Raw genomic sequence first — 17,739 nt, 5'->3', positions numbered from 1 at the left:
AAATCACAATGAGACATCATCACACGAAGTGTGCCCGACGGCCCAATTTAGGGTGTCTGGCTCATGCACTAACGTTAGCCTATACTATCATTTGATTCTCTAATTAAACGTGTCACTTTATGTTGACTACTGAACTGGGTTTGCTTTGCTCCGCTTCTTGCTCCCCTAGGCAACAACCACCAACAACTATGGTTTGCTTGTCTAAAACGGTTTAGACAGTTTATTAGCGTGAGAGAAAATGTTAAAAGCTGAGAGACGCTGGTATTATCGACTGGTTTATACAATGTCAAAAGACACTCACCAATGTTTTTCTCCAGTTCTGAAGAAAGGCAACCATGGAAACGAAAGGACGCGTACAGACAGTGATTTGCGCATGCGCAGGGGTGTTGGGGGCTTTGCAGGGCATCCAATTATGCGTATATTAAAATGACTGGACCAATTGACCCTTCGCTAAGACGTGTCCTCTGAGACATGCAGCCCAGAGGGAAAAAGTTGTAAAGATAGAAGACAAGCATGGAGAAAACGCAAAGGATGATTTGGGCCCAGTGGGAGTGACATTTTTTGACATTTTTTCCCTTTCGTTTGGCTGATCCATTTGTAGTCTCAGGCCGGGTAGAAAATAAATTGGGTACTATTAAAATCGGCTCAAAGTGGACTTCAAATCACATTTTATTTGTCACAATCGGTGTAGGCACCTTACCGTGAAATGCTTACTTGTTTTCGCACCATTGGTTAGAGCTGGTAAGTAAGCATTTCACTGTAAGGTTGTTGTATTGTAACCTGCTGTATTCGGCGCACATGACAAATAAACGTTGATTTGATTTAACCAACAATGCAGTTCAAGAAATGTACTAAATAAACTAAAGTAGATTTTTTTGTAATCAAAACGTAACACAAGAAAATTACATAACAATAACAAGGCTGTATACAGGTGGTACCTATACCGAGTCAATGTGTGGGGGTACAGGTTAGTCGAGGTAATTTGACTATGCATAGATAATAAACAGCGAGTAGCACAGTGTAAAAAAAAAGCGGAGGGGGGTCAATGTAAATACTCTGGTTATGGCTTGGGGGTAGTACCTGTTAAAGAGCCTTTTGGTGCTAGACTTGGCGCTCTGGTACTGCTTGCCGTGCGGTAGCAGAGAGAACAGTCTATGGCTTGGGTGACTGGAGGCTTTAACAATTTTTTGGGCCTTCCTCTCACACCGCCAAGTATATAGGTTGTATGGCCCAGTGATGTGCTGGGCCATACACACTACCCTCTGTAGAGCCTTACGGTCAGATGCCGAGCAGTTGCCAAACCAGGTGATGATGCAGGATGCTCTCAAAGGTGGAGCTGGATAACTTTTTGATGATCTGGGGACCAATGGCAAATCTTATCAGTCTCCTGAGGAGAGAAAGTGTTGTTGTGCCCTCTTCACAACTGTCTTGGTGTGTTTGGACCAGTTGGTGATGAGGACACCAAGGAACTTGAAACTCTCAACCCACTCCACTTCATCCTGTTAATGGGGGCCTGTTCGGCCCTCCTTTTCCTATAGTCCACGATCTGCTCCTGTGATGATTTTCTGTGTTTCTTCCGTCCAGAGGGAGGGGGGCGCTTAGTGTAACGCTAAGGACAAGGACAAGACCTGTAACTTGCTTTGCTCTCCGGAGCAGGGTGCCTTTGAAAGGTGTGATTACTGGGGTGGCGTTAATTGTTGAGGTGGAGCAACTGAAATGGAAATTCCCTCTGATGGTTGCCGTTTGGTGTGACGCAGACCTGGTGGCGAGTGTGGTGAAACCAAGAAGACTTTGTCTGTCCTTTTGAGTTTTGAATATTTACCTGATAAAGTCATGTTAGGATATATCAATTATCCAGTGAGAGCCTTTGTGCCGAACCCACTAAGGTGTTTCATATGACAATTCCGAGATGTCAGAAGTGTGCAGGAGGGCATGGGACAAAGGAATGTGTAGTATTGGTGGAAAATGCGGTGTGTCAATTGTGGGGGCAGCTCCATAGAATGTTGCTATTTAGCAGCATTGATTGGACTACGTTGTTTTTGGTATCTTTAAGTTTGTTTTCAATGTATTACACTAAGCATACAGTCTTGTTGTTTGGATTATGTTTAAGTTGAAACGGTGCTGGAATAGCAGAGGCAGTGCTCCTGTTGTCTTTGTGCTGACTTGAGGTAACTCTGTGGTTATAAAATCAGTAGTTGTTATTAGTAAACAGTCAAAAACATGAATTTGCTTGACCATGCTGTAGGTCATATAATTGTTTGTTACATGCGATATTTGCTTTGTAGACTTTACTGGGCAGATGTTGCTCTCTGGTTTTGTGATGAAACTTTTTGTTATTTCAGCCTTCTTACACATTTTTGTTGTCTCTGCCTTCTTGCATATCACAGTGGCGTAGAGGAAACAACGCAACTATCACAACTAAGGTTAATATGGCTTTTTTACTGGCTTGACTTACCCACTGATTTTACCCACGCACTGCTACTGTACAGAAGAGTTACAAGGTGTGTTGAATGAAAGAGTCCCGGCAAACATACAGTGCATTCGGAAAGTATTCAGACCACTTGACTTTTTCAAAATTTTGTTAAATACAGCCTTATTCTCAAATGGTTTCAACAGTTTTTTCCCCTCATGAATCTACACCTAATACCCAATAATGACAAAGCAAAAACAGGTTTTTAGAAGTTTTTGCAATTGTATTGAAAATAAAAAAAACTGAAATATCATATTTACTTAAATATTCAGACCCGTTACTCAGTACTTTGTTGAAGCACCATTGGCAACGATTACAGCATAGCGTCTTCTTGGGTATGACGCTACAAGCTTGGCACACCTGTATTTGGGGAGTTTCTCCCATTCTTCGCTGCAGATCCTCTCAAACTCTGTCAGTTTTGATGGGGAGTGTTGCTGCACAGCTATTTTCAGGTCTCTCCAGAGATGTTCAATCGGGTTCAAGTCCTGGCTCTGTCTGGGCCACTCAAGGACATTCAGAGACTTGTCCCGAAGCCACTCCTGCATTGTCTTGGCAGTGTGCTTACGGTCGTTGTCCTGTTGGAAGGTGAACCTTCACCCCAGTCTGAGGTCCTGAACACTCTGGAGCAGGTTTTCATCAAGGATCTCTCTGTACATTGCTCCATTCATCTTTCCCTTGATCCTGACTAGTCTCCCAGTCCCTGCCGCTGAACAACATCCCCATAGCATGATGCTGCCACCACCATGCTTCACCTAAGGATGCTGCCAGGTTTCCTTCAGACGTGACGCTTGGCATTCAGGCCAAAGAGTTCAATCTTGGTTCCATCAGACCAGAGAATCTTGTTTCTCATGGTCTGAGTCCTTTGGGTGCCTTTTCCAAAACTCTAAGCGGACTGTCATGTGTCTTTTACTGAAGAGTGGCTTCCCTCTGGCCACTCTACCATAAAGGTGTTACAGAGATGGTTGTCCTTCTGGAAGGTTCTCCCACTGTTCCTAGGCCGTCATTGAAAATAAGAATTTGTTCTTAACTGACTTGCCTAGTTAAATAAAGGTAAAATAAAAAATTAAATAAAAATTGGCCACTGATAGAATTACGTCAAATCATGTTATATCTACCATAACTTTGATTGGACTGATCATGTCATCATCATACTTTCAAAATCTTAGCTAGCAAGCTAGCAGTCATCATCATGAATCAAGTCGATAATCTACTAGCAAATATTTTCAATCCTTGACATATGAAGATAAATAATGAAGAGATAAAACATATCGGTGCTCATCGGTCATTGGACATAAACATTACACAACAAGTTGGAAATCACAAATTCAACAATAAGTGGTTTGGAAGGAATCAGTGGCTAACTGCAAGTATTGCAAAGCAATCCCTAGCCTGCTATTCAGTGGAGTGGGTGTGTGGTCCAAGTCTAGGCTTAAGGATCTATTTTCTAAGCTTAAAAGGATAAACATTCAATATTGGCCATGCTGTCAATCCAGCATGACTTCTGCCGAGTCAAAACTCGAAACTGGGAAATCTCAGACTTCAGTGAGTTCAAGACATCTGGGAACTTGGGGATAAAAATGAGCTTTGACTGGGTAAATACATTTTGAACAGTCATCCAACTCGGAATTGCAAGTCGGGAACTTGGGCCTATTTCTAGAGCTCCGACCTGAAGATCACTGACATCATGATTCAACCTTTTTTTCAGAGTTCCCAGTTGTCTTGAAAGCAACATAAATCCAGAGATTGCCAGACTTTGATGACGAAGTTTGATGCCCACAAAAGACCGCCGCGACACCTTCCTGTTCAAGTGAGCACAGCGAGGGGAGTCCAGAAATGTCTTGTATGCTGCTGAATAAATTATGTAATATGCCAGAGATATACACTACTGTTCAAAAGTTTGTGGTCACTTAGAAATGTCCTTGTTTTTGAAAGAAATGCACATTTTTGTCCATTAAAATAACATCAGAATGATCCGAAATACAGTGTAGACATTGTTAATGTTTTAAATGACTATTGTAGCTGGAAATGGCTGATTTTGTAGCCTATAGCCTGTTTTAGAGAAATGTCATCAGCGAATATTGTAAGAGTTTTGTGTGCCGCCATACAATTGTGCGCCGCCTTATGGGACTCCCAATCACAGCCGGTTGGGATACAGCCTGGATTCGAACCAGGGTGTCTGTAGTTACACCTCTAGCACTGAGATGCAGTGTGTTAGACCGCTGCGCCACTCAGGAGCCCCAAAACTTATCACACAAGTCAGAGTTATTGTCACGACATCCGCCAAAGTCGGTCCCTCTCCTTGTTCGGGTGGTGTTCAGCAGTTGACATCACCGACCTTCTAGCCATCATTGATCCATTTTTCATTTTCCATTGGTTTTGTCTTGTCTTCCTACACACCTGGTTCCAATCCCATTCATTACATGTTGTGTATTTAACCCTCTGTTTCCCCTCATGTCCTTGTCAGAGATTGTTTGTTGTATGTAGGTGTGTTATTTGTTCTGGTGTGCGATGGGTTTTGCACCCTATTATGTTATTTGTTCTGGTGTGTGATGGGTTTTGCACCCTATTATGTTATTTGTTCTGGTGTGCGATGGGTTTTGCACCCTATTATGTTATTTGTTCTGGTGTGCGATGGGTTTTGCACCCTATTATGTTATTTGTTCTGGTGTGTGACGGGTTTTGCACCCTATTATGTTATTTGTTCTGGTGTGTGATGGGTTTTGCACCCTATTATGTTATTTGTTCTGGTGTGTGACGGGTTTTGCACCCTATTATGTTATTTGTTCTGGTGTGTGATGGGTTTTGCACCCTATTATGTTATTTGTTCTGGTGTGTGACGGGTTTTGCACCCTATTATGTTATTTGTTCTGGTGTGCGACGGGTTTTGCACCCTATTATGTTATTTTTGTATATTTTGGTTTTCTGAGGTTTTTTGAATGTTTATTAAACAGCTCCGTTTTTACCAAGTTCATTCTCCTGCGCCTGACTTCCCTGTCACCAGCACACACCACATTACAGTTACACTAACTAAATCTTTATTCACTTGTTAATAAGGGAGCAAGTTCACTACATGCAAACACAGTCAATAGCGTGAGAGCTCAAATAATACAAAGATGCAAGGGGTTTATATAGAAACACAAAACTGCTTAGTCATGGTTGGTTCCACCCCTCCCTGGCAGAGCAGGGCATCATAAGCTACATTGTTTTCTTATTGTGGCCAGGTGTATCGGGTGTGTGAGGTCATAGCGGACAAACAAGTGATAACAGCAGTTAAGTTTACTCCCTTCTCTACCAAGCTAGCCTCCGGTCTCTTTGATCTCCCCACAGCTGTGCCCTTGGAAGATAGTAAAATAACAGAAGGGGCTGAAGAACTGTGGTCACTTCTCAGCTGCTCTTTGTCTTATGCCGTGTGACCAGGTTACTCAGAAGCAAAGAGAAATTTAAACAATACAGGTCTATCTGTTCCTCAAGCTTATCTCTATCCTATGTACTTGACTACACACCTAGAACAGTTGCTGGGAGTGAGTGTGGAAGAGATGAACCATCCTTTCTCAGAAGCATAGCATTGGCACTAAAGAAATGTCTCTTACTATTGTTAAGCATTTTAATGAACTATTAATATTAAACAAAGCAGGTAAATACGTTGCTATTCTCTCACAGTGTACATGGAGAATACTGTAAGAACGACCCATGTTCTTACTTCTGTCGCTGTCCATTTCAAAAGTGCTGAACTAATAGTTATAATGACTACTTCCGTCTTATCTCACTTAATGTCTTAATCAAAATCACGGAATGCCTCTTATCCCCTCGTCGTCCCCTTATGTCATAGTTTGTACATCTCAATTGTCAGTAGAAACCACATTTGTTTAAGCAAGTCAGCCATAACAGTTATATATTTTTTAAGGCAGTAAATGAGTTGCCAGACAAGGCACCGCTGATAGCGGAGATGTAGCAGTGGTAAGATGTTGGGACTGCTGTTGGGACAGCTTTATGTAGGCCCTAACAGTTTGTGGGCACTGTTTGTCACCGTTATAGTGCAGTTAATGTATTGTTTAGTGTTGTGGCTTTTTCTTTTTGCCCCACCAAGATTTACATGCTAAAATAGCCACTGCACAGAACCAGAATGAGGGTCTGTTTTTTTCAACTTTTCTCCAATACTATAGAGCCATTACCATGTCGATCAACGCTTGAATAGAAACCTAGTTCACACCCCCGATTTTAACCAACACAGTCACTACAGTCGCATTAGTTTTCTTTATAGCCTCGTTTGAATGTTGCGGTTGCGCACATTTGTAGGAATGGGGTGAGTTTACGTTAGGCCTATGCGTTTGGCCATTTGCTTTAACCAAAGCCACAAATCCCTCACATACCCCCTCAATTCGATCCCTGGTTTTAACTTAACACACCAAGCAGTTCACTGAGATATTTAAGGAGTGCATGGTGACTGAAGGAATTGGCTGACAAAATCTATGGATACAAGACTATCATTTCATCTGTCAAACAGGTAGGCCAACTTCTTATTTCTTGAATAGGAAGAAATAGGCTCCAACACAAAACCCTTGTTGTTAGTAGCCTGAAGTCAAATTAAAATGAAGACTGTTTAAATGAATTAGGCCTTCTCGAATTTGCCTATATTAAGCACCCATGCGCTGTCCATCTTATAAGTTATGTAAATTATTATAAAATGGCTTATTGTGAGGTTAATAAATAATATATAAGTATAATATATAAAAATATCTAATATAAATGTATATAATATATTTTTTTAAAATATATATATACATATATATGTAAAAAAAAATATATATATATATATATTTATTTTTTTACAATGAAATATCTACGTGCGAGCGCGCGAAGATAAGGAGGACCGGAGTTACGCTTGTATTGTTGCCAATAATGAAGCTATTTATCATTATTGACCTCACAATTAGCCATTTTATAATAATTTACATAACTTATATACACTGCTCAAAAAAATAAAGGGAACACTAAGATAACACATCCTAGATCTGAATGAATGAAATATTCTTATTAAATATTTTTTTCTTTACATAGTTGAATGTGCTGACAACAAAATCACACAAAAATGATCAATGGAAATCAAATGTATCAACCCATGGGAGTCTGGATTTGGAGTCACACTCAAAATTAAAGTGGAAAACCACACTACAGGCTGATCCAACTTTGATGTAATGTCCTTAAAACAAGTCAAAATGAGGCTCAGTAGTGTGTGTGGCATCCACGTGCCTGTATGACCTCCCTACAACGCCTGGGCATGCTTCTGATGAGGTGGCAGATGGTCTCCTGAGGGATCTCCTCCCAGACCTGGACTAAAGCATCCGCCAACTCCTGGACAGTCTGTGGTGCAACGTGGCGTTGGTGGATGGAGCGAGACATGATGTCCCAGATGTGCTCAATTGGATTCAGGCCTGGGGAACGGGCGGGCCAGTCCATAGCATCAATGCCTTCCTCTTGCAGGAGCTACTGACACACTCCAGCCACATGAGGTCTAGTATTGTCTTGCATTAGGAGGAACCCAGGGCCAACCGCACCAGCATATGGTCTCACAAGGGGTCTGAGGATCTCATCTCGGTACCTAATGGCAGTCAGGCTACCTCTGGCGAGCACATGGAGGGCTGTGCGGCCCCCCAAAGAAATGCCACCCCACACCATGACTGACCTACCGCCAAACCGGTCATGCTGGAGGATGTTGTAGGCAGCAGAACGTTCTCCACGGAGTCTCCAGACTCTGTCATGTCTGTCACATGTGCTCAGTGTGAACCTGCTTTCATCTGTGAAGAGCACAGGGCGCCAGTGGCGAATTTGCCAATCTTGGTGTTCTCTGGCACAACCCCCACCTGTGGACGTCGGGCCCTCATACCACCCTCATGGAGTCTGTTTCTGACCGTTTGAGCAGACACATGCGCATTTGTGGCCTGCTGGAGGTCATTTTGCAGGGATCTGGCAGTGCTCCTCCTGCTCCTCCTTGCACAAAGGCGGAGGTAGCGGTCCTGCTGCTGGGTTGTTGCCCTCCTCCACATCTCCTGATGTACTGGCCAGTCTCCTGGTAGCGCCTCCATGCTCTGGACACTACGCTGACAGACACAGCAAACCTTCTTGCCACAGCTCGCATTGATGTGCCATCCTGGATGAGCTGCACTACCTGAGCCACTTGTGTGGGTTGTAGACTCCGTCTCATGCTACCACTAGAGTGAAAGCACCGCCAGCATTCAAAAGTGACCAAAACATCAGCCAGGAAGCATAGGAACTGAGAACTGGTCTGTGGTCCCCACCTGCAGAACCACTCCTTTATTGGGGGTGTCTTGCTAATTGCCTATAATTTCCACCTGTTGTCTATTTCATTTGCACAACAGCATGTGAAATTTATTGTCAATCAGTGTTGCTTCCTAAGTGGACAGTTTGATTTCACAGAATTGTGATTGACTTGAAGTTACATTGTGTTGTTTAAGTGTTCCCTTTATTTTATTGAGCAGTGTATATACAATCGAAGAAACATTTGACTCGCTTCCTGAAGTACCACCACACCATCTTTCATTGGTTAGGCAGAACAAAAAGCAGGGCAGGCGGAAGCTCATGATTGGGAATGCCTATCCATTGCAGTGTGTAATGCAGTGTAGCCTAGTTTTATATACACCGTCCCAGCAGCGCAAAAACGGGAAGGAAGTACATTTTCTTAGAAATATAATTGTGCCCTGTGCTTCTCTAAGCATGCTCTTCGTATAGCCTGGCCCTTTAGTATAGGCTATGGATCATTTGAGACTAAGCGCACATGATATTTTGTGCCCAGCAGAGTATCAGGGATTTGACATTTAATCAATTACAAATTACATGACACTCCCCTGGACTAAATAAAAAATATACTAAACCCCGCGACTGAAATTTTAAAAGCATGACCCTCCCCCATTTTCCACTGGGAAACAGGTGTGTTAATTTCGACCCCTCCCTAATATCTTTCTTTACTAGCTATTGGCAGTCCTCCATCACCCTTAATTGCAGTTGTTAAAACGGCCAGCTTCAGTCAGCTGATTCTATCCATCACTTATGGTTAGTTCTAGTTGGGCTGCTTAGTCTCCCATTCAGAGGACCCCCACTTTCGTTAGTGTCTTATTGGTCAAGGTCACGCTAACTAATTACCACCACATCTCCTGCAGCCTATCAGTGGCCTTGATTCCCGGGACTTCAGTTTCAGTCAGTCTATGACCCCAGCACTGTGTGGTCAGAAACGTGCCTACTCCCCTGCTGAACTTCTCCTCCTGTGGACTGAATCCCTGTGTGTCTGATGTTTAATTGTGTATGCATCTAAACGACCACATAGTTAATGTCAGTTATCACTGGACATGATTCTCAGTTATCTGAACCATGAGTAGTCGGATGTGTGTGGACATCTTACAAGGATCCGCCCCTTTCTTTCAATTTTCATCTAAAATGACATACCTAAATCTAACTGCCTGTAACAAGGATATGCATATTATTGGTACCGTTTGTGGAATTGTGAAAGGAATGTAGAATATAACACAAAAGATCTGGTGAAAGATAATACAAAGAAAAAAAAAACAAAGGCCATAATGTATTATTCCAGCCCAGCTGCAATTTAGATTTTGGCCAGAAAGTTTTAGACTGATCCAATGAACCATTGCATTTCTGTTAAATGTTGTAGCAAGGCTGCCTAAGATGCTATTTGTCTTATGCTGTGTGACCAGGGTACTCAGAAGCAAAGAAAAATGTTATCACAAAAGCTGTGCCTAATTTGTTTATTAATAACTAATGTTCAAAACTGTGCACTCTCCTCAAACAATAGCATGGTATTATTTCACTGTAATAGCTACTGTAAATTAAACAATGCAGTTAGATTAACAAGAATAAGCTTTCTGCCGATATCAAATATGTCTATGTCCTGGGAAATGTTCTTGTACATACATCATGCTAATTTCATTAGCCTACGTTAGCTCAACCGTCCTGTGGACGGTACACCGATCCCGAATAAGTTTTAAATTCCCATTAACCTGGACAGCCGCCTCATCCTTGTTCTGACCGGACGCTACCGGCCTTAAGCCAGCACCTAAGGTTTCTTATTATATTCAGTCCCTCGACTCTCTACAACCCTACCTCTATTTTTCACTGATGAACTCCCTTGGTCTGGGAAGGGGAAACATGGAAAAAGAGATGGACACAGGGGAGACATTTAAGATATAATTGGCCACCACACCATAAGAGCTGCTGCGTTTTGCTTATTAAAGAGCTGTGCAATAGGGCAGTACTGTTCCTTGTTTGAAAGCTGAACGTGTGTAATTTGTATTTAAACTATCATGTTCCTCATGCACCATCATTCTTTCCTTGCATCCATACATTTCTGAATAAACTTTGCATCAAAAACTCGTAAATTGTGCTGTTGAAATAAATCTACCAACCATAGACTGGGTTACTACAGATGGTCTATTGGGATAATTCAGCAAAATTACCCCACCATATGTAGTCTGACAAACTGCAATAACTGTTTTCTAAATCTAACTGTAAAGCAATTGAAGACTGTGTTACCCAAATTACCCTATAAAGCAGTCTGACCAAAGCGACAGCAATCTAGGCTGTGGGTATTTACCTGGTCACGCACGGAAACTACTTACTAAGAATTCCCTAACCAACAGCCCATGAACGTCAACTGCAAAAAGCAGGCTTTATATTTCATGCCAAATTAGCGGCAAGTTAATAGCTAGGTTTCCATTTAACTGGCGACAGATCTATGCAAATATTTTGGAATCTGTGTGAAGTGTAATACTTCCAAATGGACTATATGCCGATAACACACTAAATATACTGTTTCGTGTAAGTTTGTCCCGAATAAGAATGTAAAGCTAACTATGTCGCACTCAAGGCTGATAGTCATCACAAAAACTTGCAGTAAATAGCAAATGTGCCTGGCCAACAGCTCGCATATAGTGAGAGTAGACTAATCTACATTAGCCTACCCACCCCAGTCGGAGGGAGGACCTTAATTGCATGAAAAGGGGTTTCCACCACCATTTCCCACAATACATGTTACAGACAAGATGTATAACGAACAAATTCAGTCAGCATTTATAAAATGACACCATAAACTTCTCCATCACATGTTAATGGATACAACTACTTGCATAACTGTAGCACGAAACATGGTTATTGAGAAACTGGATGATTGCCTGACTAAGTTGGTGCTGCTAAATATCTATAATATTTATTGGTAGGACCACAAACACCGACACTGGTCTAGCAGCTGGAAGTTTATGGTTAAGGGAAGTCACAAGTGAGATTAAACTTTGTCATAAGAATATTAACCAAAATAAGGACCTTATCAAAAGCACTTGAGATGAACATTTAAAAGTTGGTGGAAGGTCACCATGTTTTATTTGGTCTTAAAGGCACAATATACTCCATGTGAAATCTGACAGCCTAGTTGAGCAAACAGAAAATTACTGTTCTGTAGCAGACAAAGTTGCAATAGAAGTATGATCAGGCAACCTTTTTTCTAACTTTAAAATCTCACTGACAAGAGTCACTGACTCCATCACAAACAAGTAGAACATTTCAAACGTTGCTTGTGAGGGGGAGGTAGTTGCAGAAACAGTGGAATGGTTTAGTTGACTTCCTCAAGTCAGTTAAGATAACCCACAGCCACCAGGAACCGCACCACCAGCTCGGGGGAATCGACCAGCCATGCCGTCGGGCATACCAGCACCTTGGTAAAACATGGCGATGCTCCTTCTGGTGGTGCTCATACTCTTCCTTCTCAGCAGTCTAAGAAACATAGATTAACATGAGCAAAATATTAAATGGCCTTCAAATGAGAAATATTTAACTTCAGTCACTCAGACATCCAAGGAAGGTATTGGGCCATCTTTGGTCTTTCAACCTCTGGTGGAAACTACGAATGGCAGGAATAAACTTCATCACAGCGAAACTACAGGGTTAGGGCTAGTAACTGTAGGCCATTTTCTAGTCTTACAATGCCATCACCACAACAAATTTACCCTTGTCATTGATGATAGTGATCTTGTCATCCTTGCCAGTGTGCTTGTCAGCTGCAGACACCTTCATGATGTCGTTAGCGTCAATGTCAAAGGTGACCTCAATCTGAAGAACATCGCAAGGTGCAGGGGGGATTCCAGTCAGCGCCAACTTGCCCAACAGGTTGTTGTCCTTGGTCATGGCCCTCTCACCCTCATACACCTGGAGGATACCGTCTATATTAGCTAAAAACATACATGGTTTTCAAACGAGAAGTACATTAAAATAGTCGCTCAGACATCCAAGGAAGGTATTGGGCCATCTTTGGTCTTTCAACCTCTGGTGGAAACTACGAATGGCAGGAATAAACTTCATCACAGCGAAACTACAGGGTTAGGGCTAGTAACTGTAGGCCATTTTCTAGTCTTACAATGCCATCACCACAACAAACTTACCCTTGTCATTGATGATAGTGATCTTGTCCTCCTTGCCAGTGTGCTTGTCAGCTGCAGACACCTTCATGATGTCGTTAGCGTCAATGTCAAAGGTGACCTCAATCTGAAGAACATCGCATGGTGCAGGGGGGATTCCAGTCAGCGCCAACTTGCCCAACAGGTTGTTGTCCTTGGTCATGGCCCTCTCACCCTCATACACCTGGAGGATACCGTCTATATTAGCTAAAAACATACATGGTTTTCAAACGAGAAGTACATTAAAATAGTCGCTCAGACATCCAAGGAAGGTATTGGGCCATCTTTGGTCTTTCAACCTCTGGTGGAAACTACGAATGGCAGGAATAAACTTCATCACAGCGAAACTACTGGGTTAGGGCTAGTAACTATAGGCCATTTTCTAGTCTTACAATGCCATCACCACAACAAACTTACCCTTGTCATTGATGATAGTGATCTTGTCCTCCTTGCCAGTGTGCTTGTCAGCTGCAGACACCTTCATGATGTCGTTAGCGTCAATGTCAAAGGTGACCTCAATCTGAAGAACATCGCATGGTGCAGGGGGGATTCCAGTCAGCGCCAACTTGCCCAACAGGTTGTTGTCCTTGGTCATGGCCCTCTCACCCTCATACACCTGGAGGATACCGTCTATATTAGCTAAAAACATACATGGTTTTCAAACGAGAAGTACATTAAAATAGTCGCTCAGACATCCAAGGAAGGTATTGGGCCATCTTTGGTCTTTCAACCTCTGGTGGAAACTACGAATGGCAGGAATAAACTTCATCACAGCGAATAATCCCTGCATTGCAGTCCTTCTCAACAGAATAAAGATCATAGCAAGCCATTTACCTACTTATCCAAGCCGTAGGAAATGGGAGCAGCAGTTGGCTCATTGATGATATGCAGTACATCCAGGCCTGAGGTGGTGCCAGCATCTTTGGATGCCTGGCGCTGGGAGTCGTTGAATTAAGCAGGCACGGTAACGACTGCATTGTTGACTGTAAAATAAATACATGTCAATTTAGAGTCAACACATTTGACATTATAACTTTTCCTGGGTAGGCTTCAGCAATCTCCATCTTGACCAGAACCATAGAGAATTTCTTCTGGGTAGGACTTAGCCTCTCCTTTGTATTCAACTTGGAGCTTGGGTCGAGTAGAATCATTGAAACGGCGTACCATACAGATAACCAAATACAATTTTCAATTAAAATATAGCAATTTAATGATAATTTATCAGAAATTAAAAACGTACCGAATACTGTGTTTGCAGGGTTCATGGTAACCCGATTATTGACGGCATCACCAATAAGTCTTGAGTCTGTGAAGGAAACATAACTTGGAGTGGTCCTGTAGGCCATGGTCGCTGGCAATGATTTCAACCATGCTGGAACACACCCAAGCAGGAGTAGGTGCTCACAAGATCAATGCCAACTGCCGGTCTTTTAGACATGTTGCCTAAACACATGAATAGGGATAAATTTAAGTCACCCAAAAACAAATTAAGCTTTCTATCAATAAAAAGTGCTACATACTAGGTTGCGCATAATTACACTTCTGTAAAGAAATCTCGCCATTAAAATGTGCGTCACACCACGTGGGTTGCAGTTTCATTGCCGCGTCACGTCGGAAACTAGTGCGAAACTAACGACTTAACCACGGCACTAGAACGTTCTAGCTACAACTAGCTAGGCCGACAACTACGAGGATGATCGCGCGCCTTTTCCTTTAATTAACATGACAAACGTTGGAACCGTCAGTCGAATGTCTTTCAAACTGCCTGCACTGCAAATGGCCAAACTCGACCTGCCATATATGCGACCACGACAAAGGTTGACCGGCTCGCTAATTAACACACTATACGATACATTTAGTTGGCTAGCCATGTTAGAGAAACAGTCAGAGTAAATTGGGATCGAATGGTGACAAACTAGTTATAGTGAGTTTATTAAATCAATGTGTCTACTAGCCTTCTTCAGACCGGATAACGACGTCAGCATGCTAAATACCATGCTTATGTCGAACGAAAATAAATGCATTGATTACGTTAAGAATAAACTATCTTGTACTAACCAAATTCGTGACCGAAGGCGACGCTGATGTTGGTCGGAGTTAAACAACGGCAAAGCCTTCCTTCACCTTGTGAGAGAATAGAGAAAGAAAGAAATGTGATTATTTAACTTTTATATCCCCGGCAACGCAACCAATCATAGCTCTGGACTCCACTTTTCATTCCAAAACACCAATAAAAATACAGGACGGCCCATGCGTTCCCTCCCACTTCTGCGACAAAGACCAAGCGCTCATGCGCTGTCAAGACAACAGTAAACTAGATTTCCGAGTGTTCGTAGCAATTGGGAACTCGGGAGGAAAAAACTAGCTCTGACTTGGATAATCGATTTAAACGGTCATCCAACTCGGGAACTCGAGCCTCTTTCTAGAGCTCCGACTTTCCAAGCTGAAGATCACGGACATCAGTTTCACTTCGTATTTTTCCGATTTCCCAGTTGTTTTTAACACTCGAACGTTCCAATCCCTCTTCATATCTGGGGAGCCGTTTCCGGTGGGTTTGTCATGCATTACTAACAGGGAGATTGTGTTAAATATGGGTCAAATTCGTTAAAATTAAATTCACAGATTTTAAAAGATACAGCAATGCCATTGTGGGATTTGTTTGAGGAAATTTTCAAAACGAGTGTAACAAAGCTGATGCTAGTTATCCTCTTCCGTAATACGGTTACAGACAGAGGGGTTAGTTATAAATATCTTTGACTTTGGTATGGTCTTCTCGGAACTCTGAAATCTTCGACAACTGGGATCTCGGAAAAAGCTGGCAACGCGGATTTAGTTTTTATTTTGACGGTAATCCAAGTCGGGAAACTCGGACATCTTTCTAGAGCTCAGTCTTTCCGACCTGAAGATCACGGACGTCATGATTTGACCTCCTTTCCCCCCTCGAGTTCCCAGTTTTCTTGAAAGCACCAAAAGTATTCAAAGCAATGAGTTTGAGGGAGACACCCAACATGCAAAAGCATTAAGAACAGTGATGCCAGTTTAGCAATTTTCAAACAGCACCTAGCAACAAATTTAGCTACTTTTAAACATTTATTTTGAACTTTTATCAACTTTTGAGAAATGACTCAAATGCTAAAATGCACGCATTTTCCCTCGAAATTACACAAAAACGATTTTCTCTGTCACACGCTCAGTCCCAACACACGTACCTGGCTGCAAAAGTGCATTGTGAGTGACGTCAGCAGCAGGCGCTCAGCTCGTGCACAAGCAGCAGCAGGCAGGCCGCAAAACATTGTTGGCTGATAGCAGCAGTAGTGCTGGTTCGACGAGCCAAACCCGGCAATATAGTTGGTCACGAATGTTTGATCTTGAACAGAATTTACAACTTCAATCAACATGTCTCAATCACAATTGTACAGAAAAGAGTGGGAGTCTGTACCTGAACAAATGTCAAATCATATTTTTTGCCAAGATGGCCAGTCAAATTGAGTAACGTTATTGTGTATTCTACTACTATTCTTCTGTCCAGTGACTTCCACAAAGCATATATAATGTAAAGTAACAGACAGTTAGTTACATGACCTACAGCATGGTAAAGCAAGTGAAGGTTTCCGACATTTTCGGACCAACTATTGATTTAGAACCACAGAGTTACAGCAAGACGCAAAGAAAACAGGAGTTGCCTTCACTTTCTCAGCACCGTTTCAACTTAAACAACAAACATTTCTACATCATCAAATCACCTCTGCTTAATATAATACAGTGACAACTAAAAGATGGCAGGGTGGCCTAGTGGTTAGAGCGTTGGACTAGTAACCGCAAATTCAAATCGCCAAGCTGACATGGTACCGATCTGTCGTTCTGCCCCTGAACAGGCAGTTAACCCGTCATTGAAAATAAGAATTCATTCTTAACTGACTTGCCTAGGTAAATGAAGGTAAAAAAAAATAAAAAATGGTCCATTCAATGTAAGCTAAATATGATGTGTCTGTGCAAGTAGAAAAACATGTTGACTCACCCTACCATCCTCCTGTTTCATGTTGATGAAATGTCTATCACTGTTTTACAGTACACCATTTTTTTTGTTGTCCTAGGCTACCTGGCTAAAATGCTTGTACGCTAGCCTAACTTCCATTCATGGGCAACGTTAGCTAGTTAACATTAGCCTTCTACATCTAGCTACATATTGAACTTCCATGGTCACAGCAATGTATGAATTAATGGTTGGATCAGAACTGCCATTACAAACATTGGCTAGTACAGAGAATTATGTAAAACCACAAGTCCAAATCCCTATCTCCATCCATGGCTAATTTAGGAAAGGGACCATTTTAGCTAGCTTGTTAGCTAGCCACTGAAGGACAACGAGATGCAACAATTCAAGTTTTTCTGTCAATGACGTATGCTCCCAATGGGATTTGAGAGGAGTGATGCCAAATTCAAGATGGCTTTCCTTTACTTTTCTTTTGGTGCGCCAGGACCATTCACAGTTGAGCTTGCTCAGTTTAATGCTGATTGTCTGATTTTGTATACTTTTTTGCCTTCAATGCTACAGGCGGCAACAATGTCATACTCATTTGGACCAGACAGCATCAGATAGATGGCCTACACATAGAGAGGGGTGCTGTTTCACTCACTTGGATGCTTTCTCCTGTGAGATACATTTATGGAACCAGATAGCAGCCAAAACGTTGAAGGTACATATTGTTAGGATCTTAAGAAAATCCATATGCAAATTGTTATGATCGTAAGAAAAGCCACATTTTGAATACACACATGGATTTCAATAAACAAATG

General features: G+C 42.1%; 1 protein-coding gene and 4 non-coding genes across 10 annotated transcripts; all 5 read right to left on the bottom strand.

Moving 5' to 3' along the window:
* Positions 1–11,841: 11,841 nt before the first annotated feature.
* Positions 11,842–16,153, bottom strand: LOC110533510 (heat shock 70 kDa protein PPF203). Of its 6 annotated transcripts, none has more exons than XR_016483616.1 (7): positions 15,001–16,153; positions 14,183–14,385; positions 13,777–13,925; positions 13,360–13,558; positions 12,928–13,149; positions 12,496–12,694; positions 11,842–12,262 (listed from the first exon to the last, which is right to left on the bottom strand). XR_016483616.1 is itself a non-coding variant. In XM_090186146.1 (6 exons), exons 4-6 carry the CDS (start codon positions 13,535–13,537, stop codon positions 12,255–12,257), a joined length of 408 nt encoding a protein of 135 aa, XP_090042272.1. In that variant the 5' UTR covers positions 13,538–13,558; positions 13,777–13,925; positions 14,183–14,385; positions 15,001–16,153; the 3' UTR covers positions 11,842–12,254. The 6 variants fall into 6 exon arrangements, 1 of the variants encoding a protein (XP_090042272.1); XR_016483617.1 differs by having other exon boundaries at positions 13,781–13,925; positions 15,001–15,850; XR_016483618.1 differs by having other exon boundaries at positions 14,183–14,248; positions 15,001–15,100.
* On the bottom strand, positions 12,330–12,423 carry LOC118937061 (small nucleolar RNA SNORD14). The gene has a single exon (XR_005034459.1). It is a non-coding gene; the product is annotated as a small nucleolar RNA SNORD14 (small nucleolar RNA).
* On the bottom strand, positions 12,762–12,855 carry LOC118937060 (small nucleolar RNA SNORD14). Its single transcript, XR_005034458.1, has one exon. It is a non-coding gene; the product is annotated as a small nucleolar RNA SNORD14 (small nucleolar RNA).
* LOC149979964 (small nucleolar RNA SNORD14) lies at positions 13,194–13,287 on the bottom strand. The gene has a single exon (XR_016484221.1). It is a non-coding gene; the product is annotated as a small nucleolar RNA SNORD14 (small nucleolar RNA).
* LOC149979963 (small nucleolar RNA SNORD14) lies at positions 13,626–13,719 on the bottom strand. The gene has a single exon (XR_016484134.1). It is a non-coding gene; the product is annotated as a small nucleolar RNA SNORD14 (small nucleolar RNA).
* Positions 16,154–17,739: the final 1,586 nt, after the last annotated feature.

The sequence above is a fragment of the Oncorhynchus mykiss genome, chromosome 10, assembly GCF_057628025.1.
Source record: "Oncorhynchus mykiss isolate SJ-2025 chromosome 10, ASM5762802v1, whole genome shotgun sequence".
Taxonomy (NCBI): Eukaryota; Metazoa; Chordata; class Actinopteri; order Salmoniformes; family Salmonidae; genus Oncorhynchus; species Oncorhynchus mykiss.
This window is presented reverse-complemented; position numbering and strand designations above follow the sequence as displayed.

Bases quoted from the DNA above. Each gene is read 5' to 3' on its own strand.
- LOC110533510 (XM_090186146.1), bottom strand. From the start codon at position 13,537: ATGACCAAGGACAACAACCTGTTGGGCAAGTTGGCGCTGACTGGAATC. The intron at 13,150-13,359 runs GTAAGTTTGTTG...GTATGTTTTTAG, and splicing joins CACTATCATCAATGACAAGG to CTAATATAGACGGTATCCTC.